Source organism: Trichoderma gamsii (genome assembly GCF_001481775.2).
Source record: "Trichoderma gamsii strain T6085 chromosome Unknown Scaffold_9.2, whole genome shotgun sequence".
Classification (NCBI taxonomy): Eukaryota; Fungi; Ascomycota; class Sordariomycetes; order Hypocreales; family Hypocreaceae; genus Trichoderma; species Trichoderma gamsii.
The window spans coordinates 856,241-872,018 of record NW_020171346.1 but is presented as its reverse complement, the minus strand read 5'-3'; the positions used below and the strand labels follow the sequence as shown (position 1 = coordinate 872,018).

The 15,778-nt window shown below is 48.2% G+C and overlaps 5 protein-coding genes across 5 annotated transcripts; 2 read left to right on the top strand and 3 right to left on the bottom strand.

Annotated features, from left to right (window-relative positions):
* Positions 1 to 2,689: 2,689 nt before the first annotated feature.
* TGAM01_v203554 (hypothetical protein) lies at positions 2,690 to 3,821 on the top strand (the record flags this gene model as incomplete). The annotated part of the gene is made up of 2 exons (XM_024549229.1): positions 2,690 to 3,076; positions 3,141 to 3,821. 2 exons carry the CDS (start codon positions 2,690 to 2,692, stop codon positions 3,819 to 3,821), a joined length of 1,068 nt encoding a protein of 355 aa, XP_024406067.1.
* A 29-nt stretch (positions 3,822 to 3,850) lies between these two features.
* TGAM01_v203553 (flavonol synthase) lies at positions 3,851 to 5,119 on the bottom strand (the record flags this gene model as incomplete). Its single annotated transcript, XM_024549228.1, has 4 exons — positions 3,851 to 4,615; positions 4,672 to 4,832; positions 4,883 to 4,984; positions 5,041 to 5,119. 4 exons carry the CDS (start codon positions 5,117 to 5,119, stop codon positions 3,851 to 3,853), a joined length of 1,107 nt encoding a protein of 368 aa, XP_024406066.1.
* A 610-nt stretch (positions 5,120 to 5,729) lies between these two features.
* On the top strand, positions 5,730 to 7,660 carry TGAM01_v203552 (hypothetical protein; the record flags this gene model as incomplete). Its single annotated transcript, XM_018808478.1, has 8 exons — positions 5,730 to 5,993; positions 6,050 to 6,151; positions 6,207 to 6,371; positions 6,419 to 6,506; positions 6,557 to 6,650; positions 6,708 to 6,775; positions 6,830 to 7,058; positions 7,111 to 7,660. The coding sequence occupies 8 exons, from the start codon at positions 5,730 to 5,732 to the stop codon at positions 7,658 to 7,660; spliced, it is 1,560 nt and encodes a 519-aa protein (XP_018658259.1).
* A 198-nt stretch (positions 7,661 to 7,858) lies between these two features.
* Positions 7,859 to 11,080, bottom strand: TGAM01_v203551 (hypothetical protein; the record flags this gene model as incomplete). The annotated part of the gene is made up of 2 exons (XM_018808477.1): positions 7,859 to 10,019; positions 10,074 to 11,080. 2 exons carry the CDS (start codon positions 11,078 to 11,080, stop codon positions 7,859 to 7,861), a joined length of 3,168 nt encoding a protein of 1,055 aa, XP_018658258.1.
* A 2,561-nt stretch (positions 11,081 to 13,641) lies between these two features.
* TGAM01_v203550 (serine carboxypeptidase S28) lies at positions 13,642 to 15,402 on the bottom strand (the record flags this gene model as incomplete). The annotated part of the gene is made up of 2 exons (XM_018808476.1): positions 13,642 to 14,119; positions 14,177 to 15,402. The coding sequence occupies 2 exons, from the start codon at positions 15,400 to 15,402 to the stop codon at positions 13,642 to 13,644; spliced, it is 1,704 nt and encodes a 567-aa protein (XP_018658257.1).
* Positions 15,403 to 15,778: the final 376 nt, after the last annotated feature.

Genomic DNA, 15,778 nt, shown 5'->3' with positions numbered 1-15,778 from the left:
CCAATCCGGGAAGGGGACGTTACATGACGGCCTCGATCGCGCGTGTAGCTGCCCGCTAGAGCTATATGAAGGATCAAGTGACGGACCGCCAGTTAACGGTACAGAGCGAAGAGCCGACACAGATTCTCAATGAAGAACTCACGAGAGAGGCGATTGGCTGCAGCCCGGCCACTGGATCTCGCGTTCCTGGACTACTGCTACACAGCTCGGTAATTCGGCTGCCGTGGGAACCATGTCTAGGCTCAATCAGGTAGCTCTAAGATCGCGAGGTGTTTGAGCCCACGCTCTTTTTGTCAGGTAGAAGCTGCAAACGCGCAACAACCCGCCTGAGGTCTCACGCCTGGAGGGTCCGTTGATGCTGTTCCCGTGGGCGCGTAGCTTGAGTGCTTAAGCCGTTATCAGTAGCTGTCTGCACCCTTTGAGTTTTTAATCTCTCGCTCCACGTGCGTGCACACAACAGCTGCGGCAGTCATTTGGTCTGGGGTTGCACCCTGGTGTCACAAGCAGCCCTAAGACGCAAACTATTCCCTTGTACGCCTTGTGGGCGCTCGTGCTACCACACACGTCTAATGTTGCGATGGGTTGAGGCTACAGTTACCGCATAAAGTGGTTTTGGCTGAGAGTTGCAAATTTGGGTACTTGGTGTCAGGTATGAAAACGTCTCGAGTCACGTAGGTTGGCTTCGCGACAAATCCAGTATCAATGTCAGCAGCACATGAATCAGCTAACAAAGTGTCAGCCATCTACAAGGGACATGTATATTGAGTGAGCCTGTCCGATAGCAGTAAGAAATCTGCTAATGTTATTGGTCATTTCCGACATGCTTTAATCTCCAATCTTCTATAAGCGCTCTTTATCTACTTGTTCCTGTGCGAAACTATACTGGCTAGGGCGCTTAGACGTCCACTAGGAAGGCCCGAATTGCAGTTGGCATAGCATTGTAATTAGACTCAGCTTTGCAACGGTTAACACGGCACCGATAATAACCCATAACCGATAGACAAAATGCCTTCATCATGCTAATTAGCTGATGCTTTGAAGGAACCTCATATTTCTCAAAAGTGCAGCAGCAGCTGTTCAATACCATTGATGGTCATGTAACGACAGCAGTTGGATGTGATTGTGGCGGCAAGAGAGCCAAGTTGCTGCTCATGGGACCCCAGCAAAACCCCACGAAGATACGGACGGTTTAAGCTCTCATTGGCAGGATGATTAGATAGCGGCCGTTTACTTGCGCCTATTGGGGTAAAGCTTGGCGCTGGGGCTTTTCCCCAGCTGCGATATTACTCACCCCAGGTCGAGATGCCTTGTGATGTTACATGTTATCGCCAAGTCAAGATGCAGATAACAGCCGGAGCAACCAGTGTATTGAGCAGCGATAGTATACAACTGGTTAATAATCAATAGCGATATCGCTAGTGTCATGCGTGATGCAACTCATGGATCCTCCACGTGAATGACTGGTATCCCACCACAGCGATGATCGTTTCATCGTCATCTGTCCCAGCATTTTGGGATGGTGGCATGTGCGAGGACACCATCCATGCAGAGCATCAATACGCATCCAGATTCTCATGTGGGGGCTACCATACGCCATACGCCTAATGATGAAAATTAAATGTCGCTCACGTTGCACTCTGCAGTATCTATTAGATATCCATTTTGCAGGTTATTATGGATTACGAAAGGATGTTTGTGATGAATCCTTTTCGGCGGTATACCTTTCTAGATGGCGCAGGAATATTGGAAGTATTAGTGTCAGTTGTAGGCTCAACCGCGCGATACGTAGCTGCTCGGATTATCAACCACCGAGTTGGAACTATTGAGATATGAATCAAAGGGCATCGCCGGGCATACGGAAATGGACTCCAAGACATGGATTTCGTCAAGTGTCAAATTTACTTTACTTTTTACTAGTCAGCAGTGTGAGGAACGCTGTAATCCATGTGCATGCCAACGACTGCTTAGAGCTCGTCTCACTCAGTAAACTAGCTTAAAGCAGGAAGCTGTTTCAGCATTTACCCTGCGAGATGAAACGTAAATGTCCGAAATGAGCTAACTTTCATATAGGCAAGAAAGTTGAATGGGCGACACCCTAAGATATCCTACCGTAAGCAAAGATATATTGCCTCAGACTCTCAGAGTAGTCTGGCTGTAACAACAGAGGGAAGCAACGTGCCTGATCAGTTTTCAGCCTGATTACCAATTTTGAAGCTGCGCTTCAACACGTCGAATAAGCCGATGATTTAAGACGCAAAAGTCCTTGTCACTAAATGTATAGACTTTTGCACCGTATTTTATGTTTCGCTGGGCTGATAAATAGCAAGACATTATTACTTGTCAGGGAGAACAAACCCATCATGGGTGAACGTCTAGCTTACACTAGATTGAACGACGTGTTTTGCATTCTTCGCGTAATTGTAGCGAGCATACGGATAGAATACGCCTAGTTAGTCATGCTTCAAATGGCATCATTTCTAATCCAGCCACTTAAATCGAATGATCTCCTTTAGACTCAAAGATCAACGTAGTGTATTTGGTAAGAGAATTTACATAAGCAAGCTTAATACAGCAACTTCGGCTAAGGGAGTCGCAAAAGCCTCAATTTGTCAACCCGGATTTTCTCTCCGAAGTTCCAGTTGCTTAATTGAGTATCCTCGCTCTCATCGCATTATACTCGTTACCAATAATGTCGGGTCCGAAAAGTAGCTTTCAGGAGATTCCTGTCATCGACCTGGCCCTGGCAGATGATCCCACATCGCTCCCGACCCTCCTCAGCGCTCTTCGCATCGCCCTTACAGAAGTGGGATTTCTATACATCTCAAATCACAAGGTGCCTCAAAACGTGCTTGACAGTCTCGTTGACATACTTCCGAGGTTATTTGCGCTCCCAGACAGTGCAAAAACGGCAGCAGCTTTGGAGAACTCGAAGCATTTCCTTGGGTACTCGGGTGCAGGCACGGAAATCACAAACGGCCAGGCTGATGTCAGGGAGCAAATCGAGTTTGCAACGGAGTTGACGGCCATCTCAGATCCTAATGCACCTCTCTATGAAGGCCTAAGAGGCCCCAACCAGGTATGTACCAATATAGTTCGTCACGCATTCTCTTGCAATGTCTAACTCGGCATTGGTGCGGTAGTGGCCCACTGGACTCTCAGAGCTGCAGCCAATTGTTGAGGATTATATCTCGGAGTTGACTCTTCTTGGAGAGCGGTTTCTTACTCTCGTTGCCCAAGCGCTAGAATTGCCCAGCCACACATTCGAGTCCTTCCTCTCCGATCAGCATAGGCTCAAGGTTGTACATTACCCTGCCGTCACTGGGTCTGGCCAAGGTGTCGGCCCTCACAAAGACTCATCAGGCTGGTGGACGTTCTTAATGCAGGCTTCGCCACCAAATGTCAAGGGACTGCAAGTTCTCAACAAAGCTGGCGACTGGATCGACGTCCCTGTGATACCGGGCACTCTGGTGGTAAATATTGGACAAGCATTTGAAGTAGTAACGCACGGCGTCTGCAAGGCAACGATACATCGAGTGCTCTCGAGCGGCGATGAAAGATTCAGCATTCCCTTCTTTCAAGGCGTACGGCGCGACTTGACCAAAGGCCAGGCTCTTGGGACTTTGGAGGATCACTTCTCCAACTTTCGGCGCGATGCTGGTCTTGAATCAGAGGAAAGCAAGGCCATTGATTCTCCATTTCTACGCGGCAAATACGACACTTGGGGGGAAAGCCAACTGCGAACCAAAGTACGATCGCATAGACTTAATGGTCAGAAGTTTTATCCTACAGTGTATAAGCAATACATTGAAGATGACATGTAGCTTGGAGCTTATAAGTCTCTTTTGTGTATCTAATCATAGTACTTTGCAGTCAATCCTCCGATGATGACCTGTTCTTCGACCTCGCTCCGTGGCTTATTTTCTTTGGCAACTCCCTTAGCGACTCTCGCCTTTACCCATTCACCGGCTGTGATCCCGGCTATACTGGTGTCTGTTTCTTTAGAATAGCCTAGCCGCTGAAGGACAGTGCTAGTGATGGGCTTCAGTTCCGTGCTGTCTTCTGGCCTCAAAAAATACAGGACACCGAGCCTGTCGGTTTCTCGTTGATCTGGTGGAGGGGCTACCACTCTGTGAATAGAGCTCTTCAAGAACCCATTGGTCCAAAAGTCGAGCGAGTCGGCCAGGTTGACTGTTATGCTTTCTGGATACGGACGAACCCAGCGCCAATTTCCTTCTGGAGTCCGCACTTGCAGTGCACAAACAGGCTGCCGAAACAACAGCGTGAGACTTCCAAAGTCCGTGTGCCCTTTCACCCAGACATTGTCGAGAGCTTGGTTTTCCTCTTCTGAACGATGATGGTACTTCATGTACCGCAAATGACAGTCGGACTTTTCATTGTAGCGATGGTGATTCAGAAAATAATCCTCTGGTAGCTCCAGAATAATGGCACAGAGGATCAACAGTTTCCCAACAATGTGGTCATGGATATGTCGTGCAAAGTTCTCGATTTCCTGGCGATTCTGGTTGATGATTTCCGGCTGTGGACGCTCATAGGCCTGTATGAACTTGGGTATGTTGAAGATTTCAGTGTTGTCATAGATGCCCGGAGCAACCTCCTTTGCTCGGCATATTAGCGAACTGTGAGCGATGCGGTGAAGCGAGTCATACTTACTCTAAGACCCAGCGGCTTGTAGCCGTTATAGCCCCCTTTTTCTAATTCAGCTCGATATTTGAGCTTTTCTTCTGCAGGCAATCGAAACACTTCTTTGCCAATGGCGAATTGGCGATCTACTTGCTCTTGGCTTAAACCAAAGTTTGTTATGTAGAAGAAGCCTTTACCAGTTAATGTCTAACACTGATATGAGATACAGGATGGACATTACCAATCTTTTGGATGGCCTCTTGAAGCTGCTTTGCCAGACGGGCTTTACCACCTGGCTCCTCAAACTGAGAGAGATCTAGAGTAACCAGGTCGGCCCAATCCACTCCAAAAGTCACATGTAAGTAATGGGTGTTTATAAAGGGGATTTTATCATCATACATTCGTGAGCTGTCTCTGGCACTTGATGATATGCGGGAATCTCAACGGGCCCCTGCGCAAGATTGATTACAGTTGCCATGTCTTAAACTTTGTTGATTGAGTCAAATAGTATGCTTTCTTCTCATAACACGATTAATTTCTCGTGTTTTACCACGCGCCGCCATGACTTGGCCAGATACTTATATGATCCGCGATGTACTTAACATACGATTTTTGACTCCAAATGCCGATCGCATCCTGGCTAAATGCGCCTCGTAACCCAGTTAGTTCCGTTTGGTGCGTTTGAGATCATAGTTGCCTTGCGTGATTGTGCACTTTGATTGCGAGCTTGCCCCTCACAGCCTCCAACAGTGAGTTTAGATCTGCCAACGGGCGCATGATATATGGAGTGCATATAAGTCGCCCGGATATAACTGTCTATCTAACAAACGGTAATTATTATGCATATCAACAATGATGTGTCACCACCTGAATGCTTGGTTTGTAGCTGCGTTCTCAAATACTAGCTTATCGGTTGATCAGCTAGATTGCGGAGTGTTTCCGAAATGCGTGCTTGCAGGGTGTTCATGACATGATCAATGGAAATTGTCTTTTTTTGGTTTTAACAATGTATTTCAAGCCATAAGTAAGCTTGAGATAGTATGTCGAAAGCAAGTATAGACAACCACATTTTGTGACAAGTGCGCAAAATGACTACCAAAGACTCTGACACAAATATTGAAGTGAATACACCGATCATATCTCACGAGAACAAAATTCACTATGCAAAACGGGGAGAGACAATATCTCAATTACCAGTTGACGAGGCAATTGATGGATTTCAAGCGGATAGCCAAGGCGCACGTACGCTTCTCACGGCCGAAGAGGAGAAGAAGCTCCTAAGGCGCATTGATTGGCATCTAATGCCTTTGTGCTCACTTATCTTCATGTTCAAGAACTTAGATTCAGACAATGTAAGAAAACGGTCAACTTGGACTAAACAATGGCTTAGACTGACGACTTGTTGCAGGTATCAAACGCTCGAATTATGAACCAGGGCACTCATCAGAATATCATGAATCAGCTTGGCATGACATCGGACGAGTACAATCTTGTAACGGTAGTATACTATGTATGCCAGATCCCAGATACTATCTGTCTTGTTTCAGCATCTAACTTTTGACAAGGTGCCATACATCATTGGAGAAGCTCCATCTAACCTGCTGTTAAAATACTTCACGCCATCAAAATGGCAGTCGCGGATCATAGTTACATGGGGTATTTGTCTGATGCTGCATGCTGCTGTGCATAATAAAGGCGGCCTTTACGCTACAAGGTTCTTCCTTGGACTAGTATGTTTCTCCTCCCCAGTCTAAGCGGAAATCTTACTAGAGTACAGGCAGAATCAGGCCAGTTCGCGGGCATTCTCTTGCAGATGGTGTATTGGTATCGACCAGATGAGATGTCGTTAAGACTCTTATACTTTTGTGGGTTTACTGCACTACTCTACTCTTTGCACTATTCTCATTCTTTCAAGATATCTGTGGCAATACTTCTGGTATCTTCGGCGGCCTATTGGCTTTTGCATTTGATAACGCGTCTGGGTCTTCTGGGCTTTCGGGCTGGCAATGGTGAGTCTCTGCGCCTTACTGAGGCCATTGGCAGTATAGCTGACAATTATCACGCAGGTTATTTCTCACCGAAGGAGCTGTAACGGTCGTATTCGGAATCGCTGTGTGGTTTCTACTTCCAGACTGTTTGTATATCCCAAGCCGAAAGATGACTTAATCTAACACGCTGTGATGGCTAGTTCCAGAGACTGCAAGCTGGTTGACAGACAAGGAAAAGGCATTCATTCAAGCTCGGCTACCCGAAAATGCTCCTCGCGCCAATGAACAAAATTTTAGACTCAGCGAAATCGTAGACTCGCTTAAAGATGTTCGACTCTGGTTGTTCACCCTGATCTGGGCTATTTACACAATTGGCACGAATGGCGTCCGCTTCTATCAGTCAACCGTCATTGCGAATTTGGGATTTACGTGAGACTCCTCATTGCAGCACTACTTTGATAAGCTATTCACATGACGACAGGAACATTGCGACGGCTCAGATTCTCAACATACCAATTACGGCTGCGTCCCTAATTCTGATTGCCGTGTCTGGCGTATTTGCCGATAATGGCAGATACCCTAGGCCGCTTTATCCAATTGGGTGCTTGCTGACGATAATCGCCTGCTACGCAGTTCTGGTGGCTTATACAAACAATGCCGGTGTCTATACAGCTACGCTCATCGGAAACAGCTGTGCAGCAGCATGGTATCCGCTCATGTGGCCCTGGCGAGTCCAAACCACAAGCCGAGCAACAGGGTCAGCATTTTCGATTGGATTTGTAAACTCGTATGGCCAGATAGGAGGAGCAGTGGGACCTCAGATCTTCAGAAGCAAATACGCTCCTCATTACACAGTTCCATTTGCTGTGGCCATGGCCTTGGTCGCTCTGTGTATGCTGGTCACTCTTCTGACGTGGTGGGTTACGCGAAACACAGAAAGAGACACCAGGACACTTAAGTTGGCGCGCAAAGCAGCTGAAGCCCGGAATGAGACGATTTTAGAAGACGTGGTTGATAGAGACTTAAGCTAGGGGTGGTAGAAGGATGATTGACAAATGGTTGTGGCTCTATCTTTTGACTAATCACTCGATCTCCATCCAAAGTTCATTGTGGTTCTGCAATTCGCATTCAATTATCTACTTCTTTTAAATCCTAAATATGAACAAGCAAACTTGAAGACAAGCGACAAATTAAATAGAAAATACTTTCACTAACTAATCGCACTCGCCTTAAAAGTTCCACGCAGTGCACCACTTCCGCAACAGCTCTGTATCAATGGGCTTCAAAGCTGCTGCAGTTGTGCTTTTGGAGATTGTCCTCTTCATGTCAAAAACAACAGATGCCTCTCCGGCTGCCTCCTTTTCTCTAAACCCGCGATACGTGTCGAGAAGTTTGACGGCAGGGTTTTTATCCAGGTTTTGCTCATCAGAAGCGCTGGCTTCCAGGAGCGCAACCCATTCGCTCAGGCTTGTGAATTCTCTGATGCGTCCACCATAAAATTCTTTAAGGGTGTCGGCTACTTCAGACCATTGCACCTTGGCCGGGTTCTGCACGTGGAAGTAGCCATTGATTTCAGCAATAGGAGCGGAATTTGTGATGCCAGCCACGTCAAGGATGATTCCAGAAACGTCTTCTGTCGGGACCCAATCGGAATTTTGAAATGGGCCAATATGACGTGGAATGGCTCCGAGATGAACCGAGCTTGCAATCAAGCTTGGTACAAACTCTTGCGGATTCCAGACGCCATTTCCAGCCTTGGGCCCAGCAATTTGTCCCACTCTCACAGACACAGTGGCTAAGCCTGATTGTGCGGCTGCGGCGTCCAGGATGAAGCTGGCCGCGAGTTTCGACAACCCGTATCCCATCTCTGCCAAGTTTGGATCTTCAAGTCGTCGCTCAGGCACAGGCTCACTAGATTTCCAGTTATTTGCAGTACCTATACTTGAAACAAACACCACAGCAACTTTCTTGGGCGACGCGCCCGCAAAGTCGACAAAGTGGCGGACGCCGCGGATGAATGGCTCAAAGGAAGCGATTGGCATGTTGAAGTTGACCGGCCAAGCATTGTGGACGATTCTGTCTACGGAAGACAGCATTTCCGCATACTTGGCAGCATCAAGTCCAAAATTTGGCTTTGATAGGTCCGAGCCCAAAAACTCAACCTTGGAGAAGTCTTTGGTCAAGGTGCGGTTCTCGTTTATATCCTCCTGGCGGGAACGGCCTCCATCAGCGCCGCGGTTGAGTGCGTACACTTTGCTGACGCGAGGCGAGTTGATGAGCTGGTCGAGCATGTAGCTTCCCAAAGAACCTGTTGATCCCGTCAGGATGACTGTTTGACCAGTTTCATTAGGGTCTCTTTGAGCATCATTGCGTTCCGGGAGATTGCTAGTGTATTTTGCGACTATAGCCTCCATGGCCTTGATCTGCTGTGCACTAAACTCGACCTCTGCCGACTCGCCATTCTCTCCACCAGATTTGGATATTGAGCGGAAGATGAAGCTGGAAAGAAGCTCGATTGAAGGGTTGGAATAAATGGAACGAGGTGCGACAACGTTAGGATCAACCTCGATGCCTGCCTTTTCAAGTCCCGCTTGCAGCATTTTAGCCAGGGTAATGACCTGCAATGAGTCGACTCCATGACTAAAAAAGTCCGTATCTTGCTCAAGCTTTTCAACGTCAAGCTTGTCTTGAAGCAGCTCCTTGATAGATGACGCCAAAGCTTGCTGGCTGCTGAGATCCAAGTTGACATTGTTCACAGCAGCGTCTGCTTGCAGGTAGATACCTTCAATGTAGTCGTTGTACAAACGAACGGTTTGAGTCCTCTGCACGGTACCTTTACCAGCTAGCAAAAACGGCATATTGGGGTCTGAAAGAGCTACCAGCTGTCGAACAATACGACCGTGCGCAACTGTTTGCTTATTGGCTTGCTCAATGAGAGGCCAAACATCGTTAATCAGCGCTTCTGCTTCTGCGTCGCTCTTCACGGGATTCTTCGGGTCCAATATGATGGCTGGCTGGAACTTTTGCTGTCCAACAACCAGGACATGCTTCAGAGCTGGATGAGCAACGACCATGTCTTCTATGTCCACTGGATTCAGCTTCTCTCCGTTTGAGAAGACGATGACATCATCTCCTCGCCCATAGTACTTGAAGTGGTTGGGCAGGGATTCGTGAGCCTCGAACAAGTCTCCGGTAAGAAACTCATCCTTTTCTGGAAAATTGTTAAAGACAGGCTGGAGACTAGCATCTTCTTTGTTACGGCGAATTTTGAATCCATACACTCCCTCCCACGCTGTCGGAATCATCTCGGCTCCTATAAGTTCGGGGTTGAAAACGAAATACCGCCAAAGGCGAGGATTTGGCTGCTCTTGTAGGGCCAGAGGGAAAGTCCTAGGTATTTGGTTAGCAACTAGTAGTCGACATTATCTTGAGTGATAAACTTACTCGCTAGCTCCATAAAGGTTAATTATCAACGCTCCATTGTCCACGAGCTTGTCGCCCACTGGCCCGGACAGACTGCCACCTCCAAAGGAGATGAAGCTAAGATTTGCTATCGCTTTTACGCCGGCCTCAGTGGAAGAGACATCTTCAATGACCGAGGGAGGTAGAATAGCTCCATCAACTCCGGCATGAGACAAGCACTGCAACACCAGCTCGGTATTCAATGGCTTCTCCGGAATGTTCAAGGCGCAGGGCATCTTGTAATAGACAACGAGCATCATGAGCATTCCTATTCCCGCTCCGTGAAACAACGGCATTGGGTTAAACACTCTTGTTGAGCGAGAAGCCCATGCATTGTACAAAGAAGTGTTGCCGTGCTGGTCGCTGATACCGCGAAACTTGCCAAGAAGCTGGAGATTTGCCTGGCTAATCAGCATAGGCTTGGGAATCCCCGTACTGCCCGAGGTGTGAAGAGCGATCCATGGATGTGACCGAGTCTCATAGGCCGAATAATTATACGGGAAAGGCTTGGGCGTAGCCTCGAGCCATTCCTTGGCACTTGGAACTTGGGTTACTTGCAGCTCGCGTTGTGCGAGAATCTTCTGGATAACTGGCAAGTATCCTTCTCCATACCAGAAATAGCGGCAGTCGGTAGCCTTCAAGAGAGAGATCTGGCCTTCGATGGTGTTTCGGGGAGATGGTAGAAAGGGTTGGCATTTTGCCTTCATACACGCCAGCATGAAGATGATGTATCGCGTATCATTTGGGCCGATGTAGCCGATTGTCGGGAAGTTGTCTTTTCGGGCATCGTTGGCGACCATTTGTGCAATGATATGGGCGACATGGTTGACAGCGTTTGTTAGCTGTTTGTATGTGACTGGCTCCCATCCATCTTGAGGTTTTGTTGATCGGGGTACAAAGACAAACGGGCGATTGGGGTCACTCGCAGCATCATCTTCAATGACGTTGATGATGGAGCGAGTCTCTTCAAGCGTTGCGACGGAACCCATATTAGAAGCAGCTGTTGTTTTTAGAATAGATGAATTATCGAGTCAGGAAGTGGTGTTTGTAGTAATGCAGCGGCTGCTCTTTGTAAAAGTATCAAATGAATATTATCAAAAAAAATTATAAGTGGCTGTTCTTTATAAAATATATGGCTATTCAGATAAAGGACTGCTATGTTTATTTTTCCCCTTTATCGTCGACAGGATATTTACATTATATACTCGCGTGTGAACGTGTTTGATCCTACCGTAAACATATATCCCGAGGAAGACTCCCGTTCCTATTCCCGTATGACGTATCATCCACAATACACGGCGGCACCGGCAGAGGCAATACAACCTAACGCCGACAAAATTCCGCCTCCTTTTCCTTGAAACTCTGCACGACGCTTTGGAGAGTCGGTAATTCCATCACCGATTCCGCTTGGGTGAATTTAGGAATGGCCAGATGATGGAGCCCTTCGAACTCGTGGACGCTACTCTAGACACAGTCGTCCGTGGACCTCGGAATCAAGCAAGCGCGAGAGTTCATGCAGCAGATACTATCCTGTCTATAACCAAAAAGGCGATCGTAAAAATACCGTTGCATTGGCGTATGGATAAAAGCAATGCTGATCAGTGTCTCAAATTGCTGCGATCTCTATGGCCGGCATTCTGTCCGCGGATTCAGCGCCCGGCTCGGATGCAGAGGAGCTGCCGAGCCGCTAGAACCGCAATTCTGGCGATACTCCAGCGCAGATTTACAGAGCTTCAAAGTTGCTAGGCAAGGAGAATTTCCTGCTGCACTGCACGGCTAGATCCGGTTCCGAGAAGCCGCTGAGCGCCACCAGATTGACCCCTTAAGGTGGCGTGAGACTAGGAGCCTTTCGGCTCTCTGACATCCAGTGTATACACGTATCGGCGGCGCTATCTCTGAACTGCCGTCTGCTAGCCATGTAGGTACAAGTACTGGACTATAGGCCTTGTGGTCCTCGGGATATCACCGACCTGACTCGTATAGACGAGTTTTCCAGTCGCGCAAACTAAACAGTTTCAAAGGATCGAAAAATGGTGGCGGCTTTGCTCCCTGTATTATATCTACCTATATTGAATATACAGTCATATTGTATACAGCGCCTGCAACTGTAACGCTGATTGTCCCGACAGATAGGTCCAGTCTTTGCGTAGGTAGACGTAGACTTGCCTGATTCAAGACAAACTCCACCATTCATTCTTCAGAACACAGCATCCTTTGCGTCTCCACTATAAGAAACGCGGCTGATCTCTCGGCATTTCTAGATTCGAACCAAACACCTCGGAAGAAATGCCGCTTTAGTCTTGGACGATGCCACAATGAATGAACGTTGCAGATCCTATCCATCTTCGAGATGTCGCGTTCATATCCGAGGCTTTCACTGCGCGGCCAGCGACTTCTTTCTTTTCGTTTGAAACATATTTGTATCCAGTGCCGCAGTTCTATTATCCATCATTCCAGGTGTAGCGTAGGTTTTCACTGCTACTACTGCTACTTACTGCTACTACTGCTACTTCTAAATCTACAAAATAAACAAGAGGTAGACTGTTTTACTTTCCATATAGATTGGCTCACTCGTTGAGCTACAGCTAGATTGTTGGATAATAGGATCGGCCAAGAAAAATAATGGTATATCGTGGCATCATGCTCATCCGTGGAACGAGACATACCTGGCAGGCATACAAAGGTTACACCCAACTTCATCTTGCACCACTACTTGCCCTAACTAAAGCTACTCTGCTCAATACCTACTGCATTTAGTGGTCATGTTAGCTTAGTATTCTTTCCCTGACTGAGCAGGATGAAGACAACTTATTTATCATCACCTCCTTTTTGGTTGAACATTCGGCATCAGATGGCTAGTGCTTCTACAATCATGAACCTTCGCTAACCGCTCGCTTGGGGTTTCGATTTAGAGAATGGCAATTAACAGGCTCTTTAGAGGCTTCCTAGATATGCATCGCGTTGGCTGCTGTAGTCGTTGGGAATGTCAATAGGATATAGACCGGCACACGGACCATATTCCATCATCCACTATAGAACAACGTCTATTACATTTTGAAGCGGTGAACCACAAGTGAATCGCCTAGTAGCAAGTCTTCATTTTCTCACTAGCCTATATTTACCTGAATCTTCTTGCTATGCCAATACTAAATCCACAGACACCAACATGGACGTATTCGAGACCAACGAAACGTTTGAACACGTCAGCGGAATCTACCAATTCACGGGGACTCTCGTAGTCTATCGAGATGGTAACAATATATACCATGGAATCTCAAACAGTCGTCATGTGTCACCATCAGACATTATTAGAGCGCATCTTTCTCACAGTATTCTTATCCCTGTGTCTGCCTATATGCCTCTCTTTCCCGCCAATTTTGTGAGAGCTCTTGATCCTCTGCCGTTGATGCATTGGAAGAAATCCGGATATGGCTGGCCGACGATTCGAAGGCTTTTCAATTTGATGAATGATACTTGGGCAAAGAAATGGACTTGATTCATTAAAAAGAAGAGCACGCTAAGAACATATAGTCGCATGTTATCCACGAACTTATAGCTCATCTATAATCTCCTCTTCCTGGCCCAGCACTGGTAACGAGCTTCCCTTTTCCTCCTCCCTTTCTTTCAGCCACGCCTTGACAAACTCAATCTCAGCCTGGTGTGCCTGAGTAACTTGTGGCGGCGGCAGACCCGGGACGTGAACATCCTCGGGCAGGCCGTACTCATCCCAATGGTGGACACCCCAGTTGATGAGCAAGAAGGGCTCGCTGGTAGTCGACTCTCGGTCGGGCAGGCCGCTAGCATGGGGCGTCGCCGCTCTCCAAGGATCCTCTTGTCCATCAATAATAGCCAGACGAGGATAGCTGAAGTTGAAACCTCCCAGTTTATTGATGGACTGCACATCAGGAGAAGTGGTGATGTTGAACAGCTTTTCGCAATGAAGAGAGGCGTACTCGAGGGTGATGGCTCGAGAAATCATGGGAAGCTGGTCCTTGGGCGTACCAGAACCAGTGACAAAATAACCCCATCTGACCAAGTTAGCTCATAATATACCAGGCGAATTCATAGGATACAGAAATACTTACTGTGTGCACACTTGGTAGGCCCAGCTGCGTAACCAGCCGGCTTCGAGTCGAACGTCATTCGGAGCATGGCGGGCAGAGAAGCATTCCTTTGCCGATTTATTTTTACAAGTCGACTTGAGCGTCTTCTTGACGTAGTTTTTGATATAGCCAATGTAATTGAGCATGCGACTGGTAAGCTCCTCGGATTCGAGACCAAAGCCGGCTTCCTTGACAAGCTCCCCCACTGTTGGGACGAGATGGGCGGTACTCGAGAACAGCCGGTTACCAGAGTTGATGATGGCGCAGTAGACTCCGAAAGAAGTCTCATCCTCTTCCGGGTCCCAGTTGGTCGATTGCAGCCCGTAGAGGCCCCGAATGATGGTGGAAGCAAATTCGTCATCCTCGAGCTCTCCCAGACCAAATATCTCCTTGAACTTGCGCACCTTGGTGCTGTCACCACTGAAGAGAACGGTGTCTACGACTTGTGTAATTTTTTGCGTGTTTGGTCCGCAGTCGCCGGGTGCGTACTGGCGCGCTGCCTCGAAGTACTGCCAGTAATTTTCCACAGCGGCAGTAACCCCTGAAGATGAGATTGCGCCGTAGAATGTTTCGGGATACAGCTTGCGAGCAAAGGCAGCAAAGGCGCCTGCGTAAGATCCGCCATAGATAATCCAAGGCGTCCCAGGAGCAGTCAAATCGAGGTGCTCCAAGCCGGGAAACACAATGTTGTTTGCAAAGTAGGCAGTGTCGGCGAGGGCTTGGTCTGTGGAGAGGAAACGCAGGTTCTCGGTCGTGAGGTCTGGGACGGGGAAGCTGGTGCCGTAGTATCGATGCTCCATGACCAGTCCAACACCGCCCGTGGCCTTGGTCAAGATGGGGACGATGCCGTGCTGAAGGTATGGAAGTCGGCCTTCGCTATCGAATTCACCTGAATGGAGAATAATGACTGGGCCACCGGGACGATAATTGGAAATGTCCAGCCAGTATCGCAGGGGAAACGAGTCGCTTGAATGAGGTTCGTAAGTCGATTCATTATGGAAATGGTCAACGGGTACCGAAAAGTTGTAGGCCTTGATATTGGGATACTTCTTTTCGTATTCCTCCATCGTCACGCGCTGCTCTGGGTCGGGTCTCGCGTGGAGATCGACGGCGTGCATCATCAGGTTGAGAGGCATCATGGCAGACGCTAGCCTTGCGGCCACCAGGCTCGCGATGCCGTACGTGGCGAAAATTCTGAAGGAACCCATTCCTGGCCTCGCTCCAGAGTTGGAGGCTCTTTGCGCGGCGGTACAGGCACTGAAGGGCGAGATGGGCGGTTAGCAGATGTTGTCGCGCATCATCCACTGCGAGGGGATCGCGCGATGAAACATGTAAGAGTGAGGGCTCTGGAGACGTACCTGGTTGACTGCGGGGGGGCGGCGATTCGTTCTGGCCGTCCTTGGCTGGCTTGTCCTCGGCTGGCTTGTCCTGGGCTGTGCTTTTATCCGGCATCTTGGCCCAGATGGAGCTGCGAGATGGCGGGGAAGCCTGAACAGCACGGGCAGATAATGCTTGTTGGTGTGGCCGGATTGGTTGATTGCGTATCGCGGAGCTACCCGGGATCAAAGGAAGACTGCACCTTGG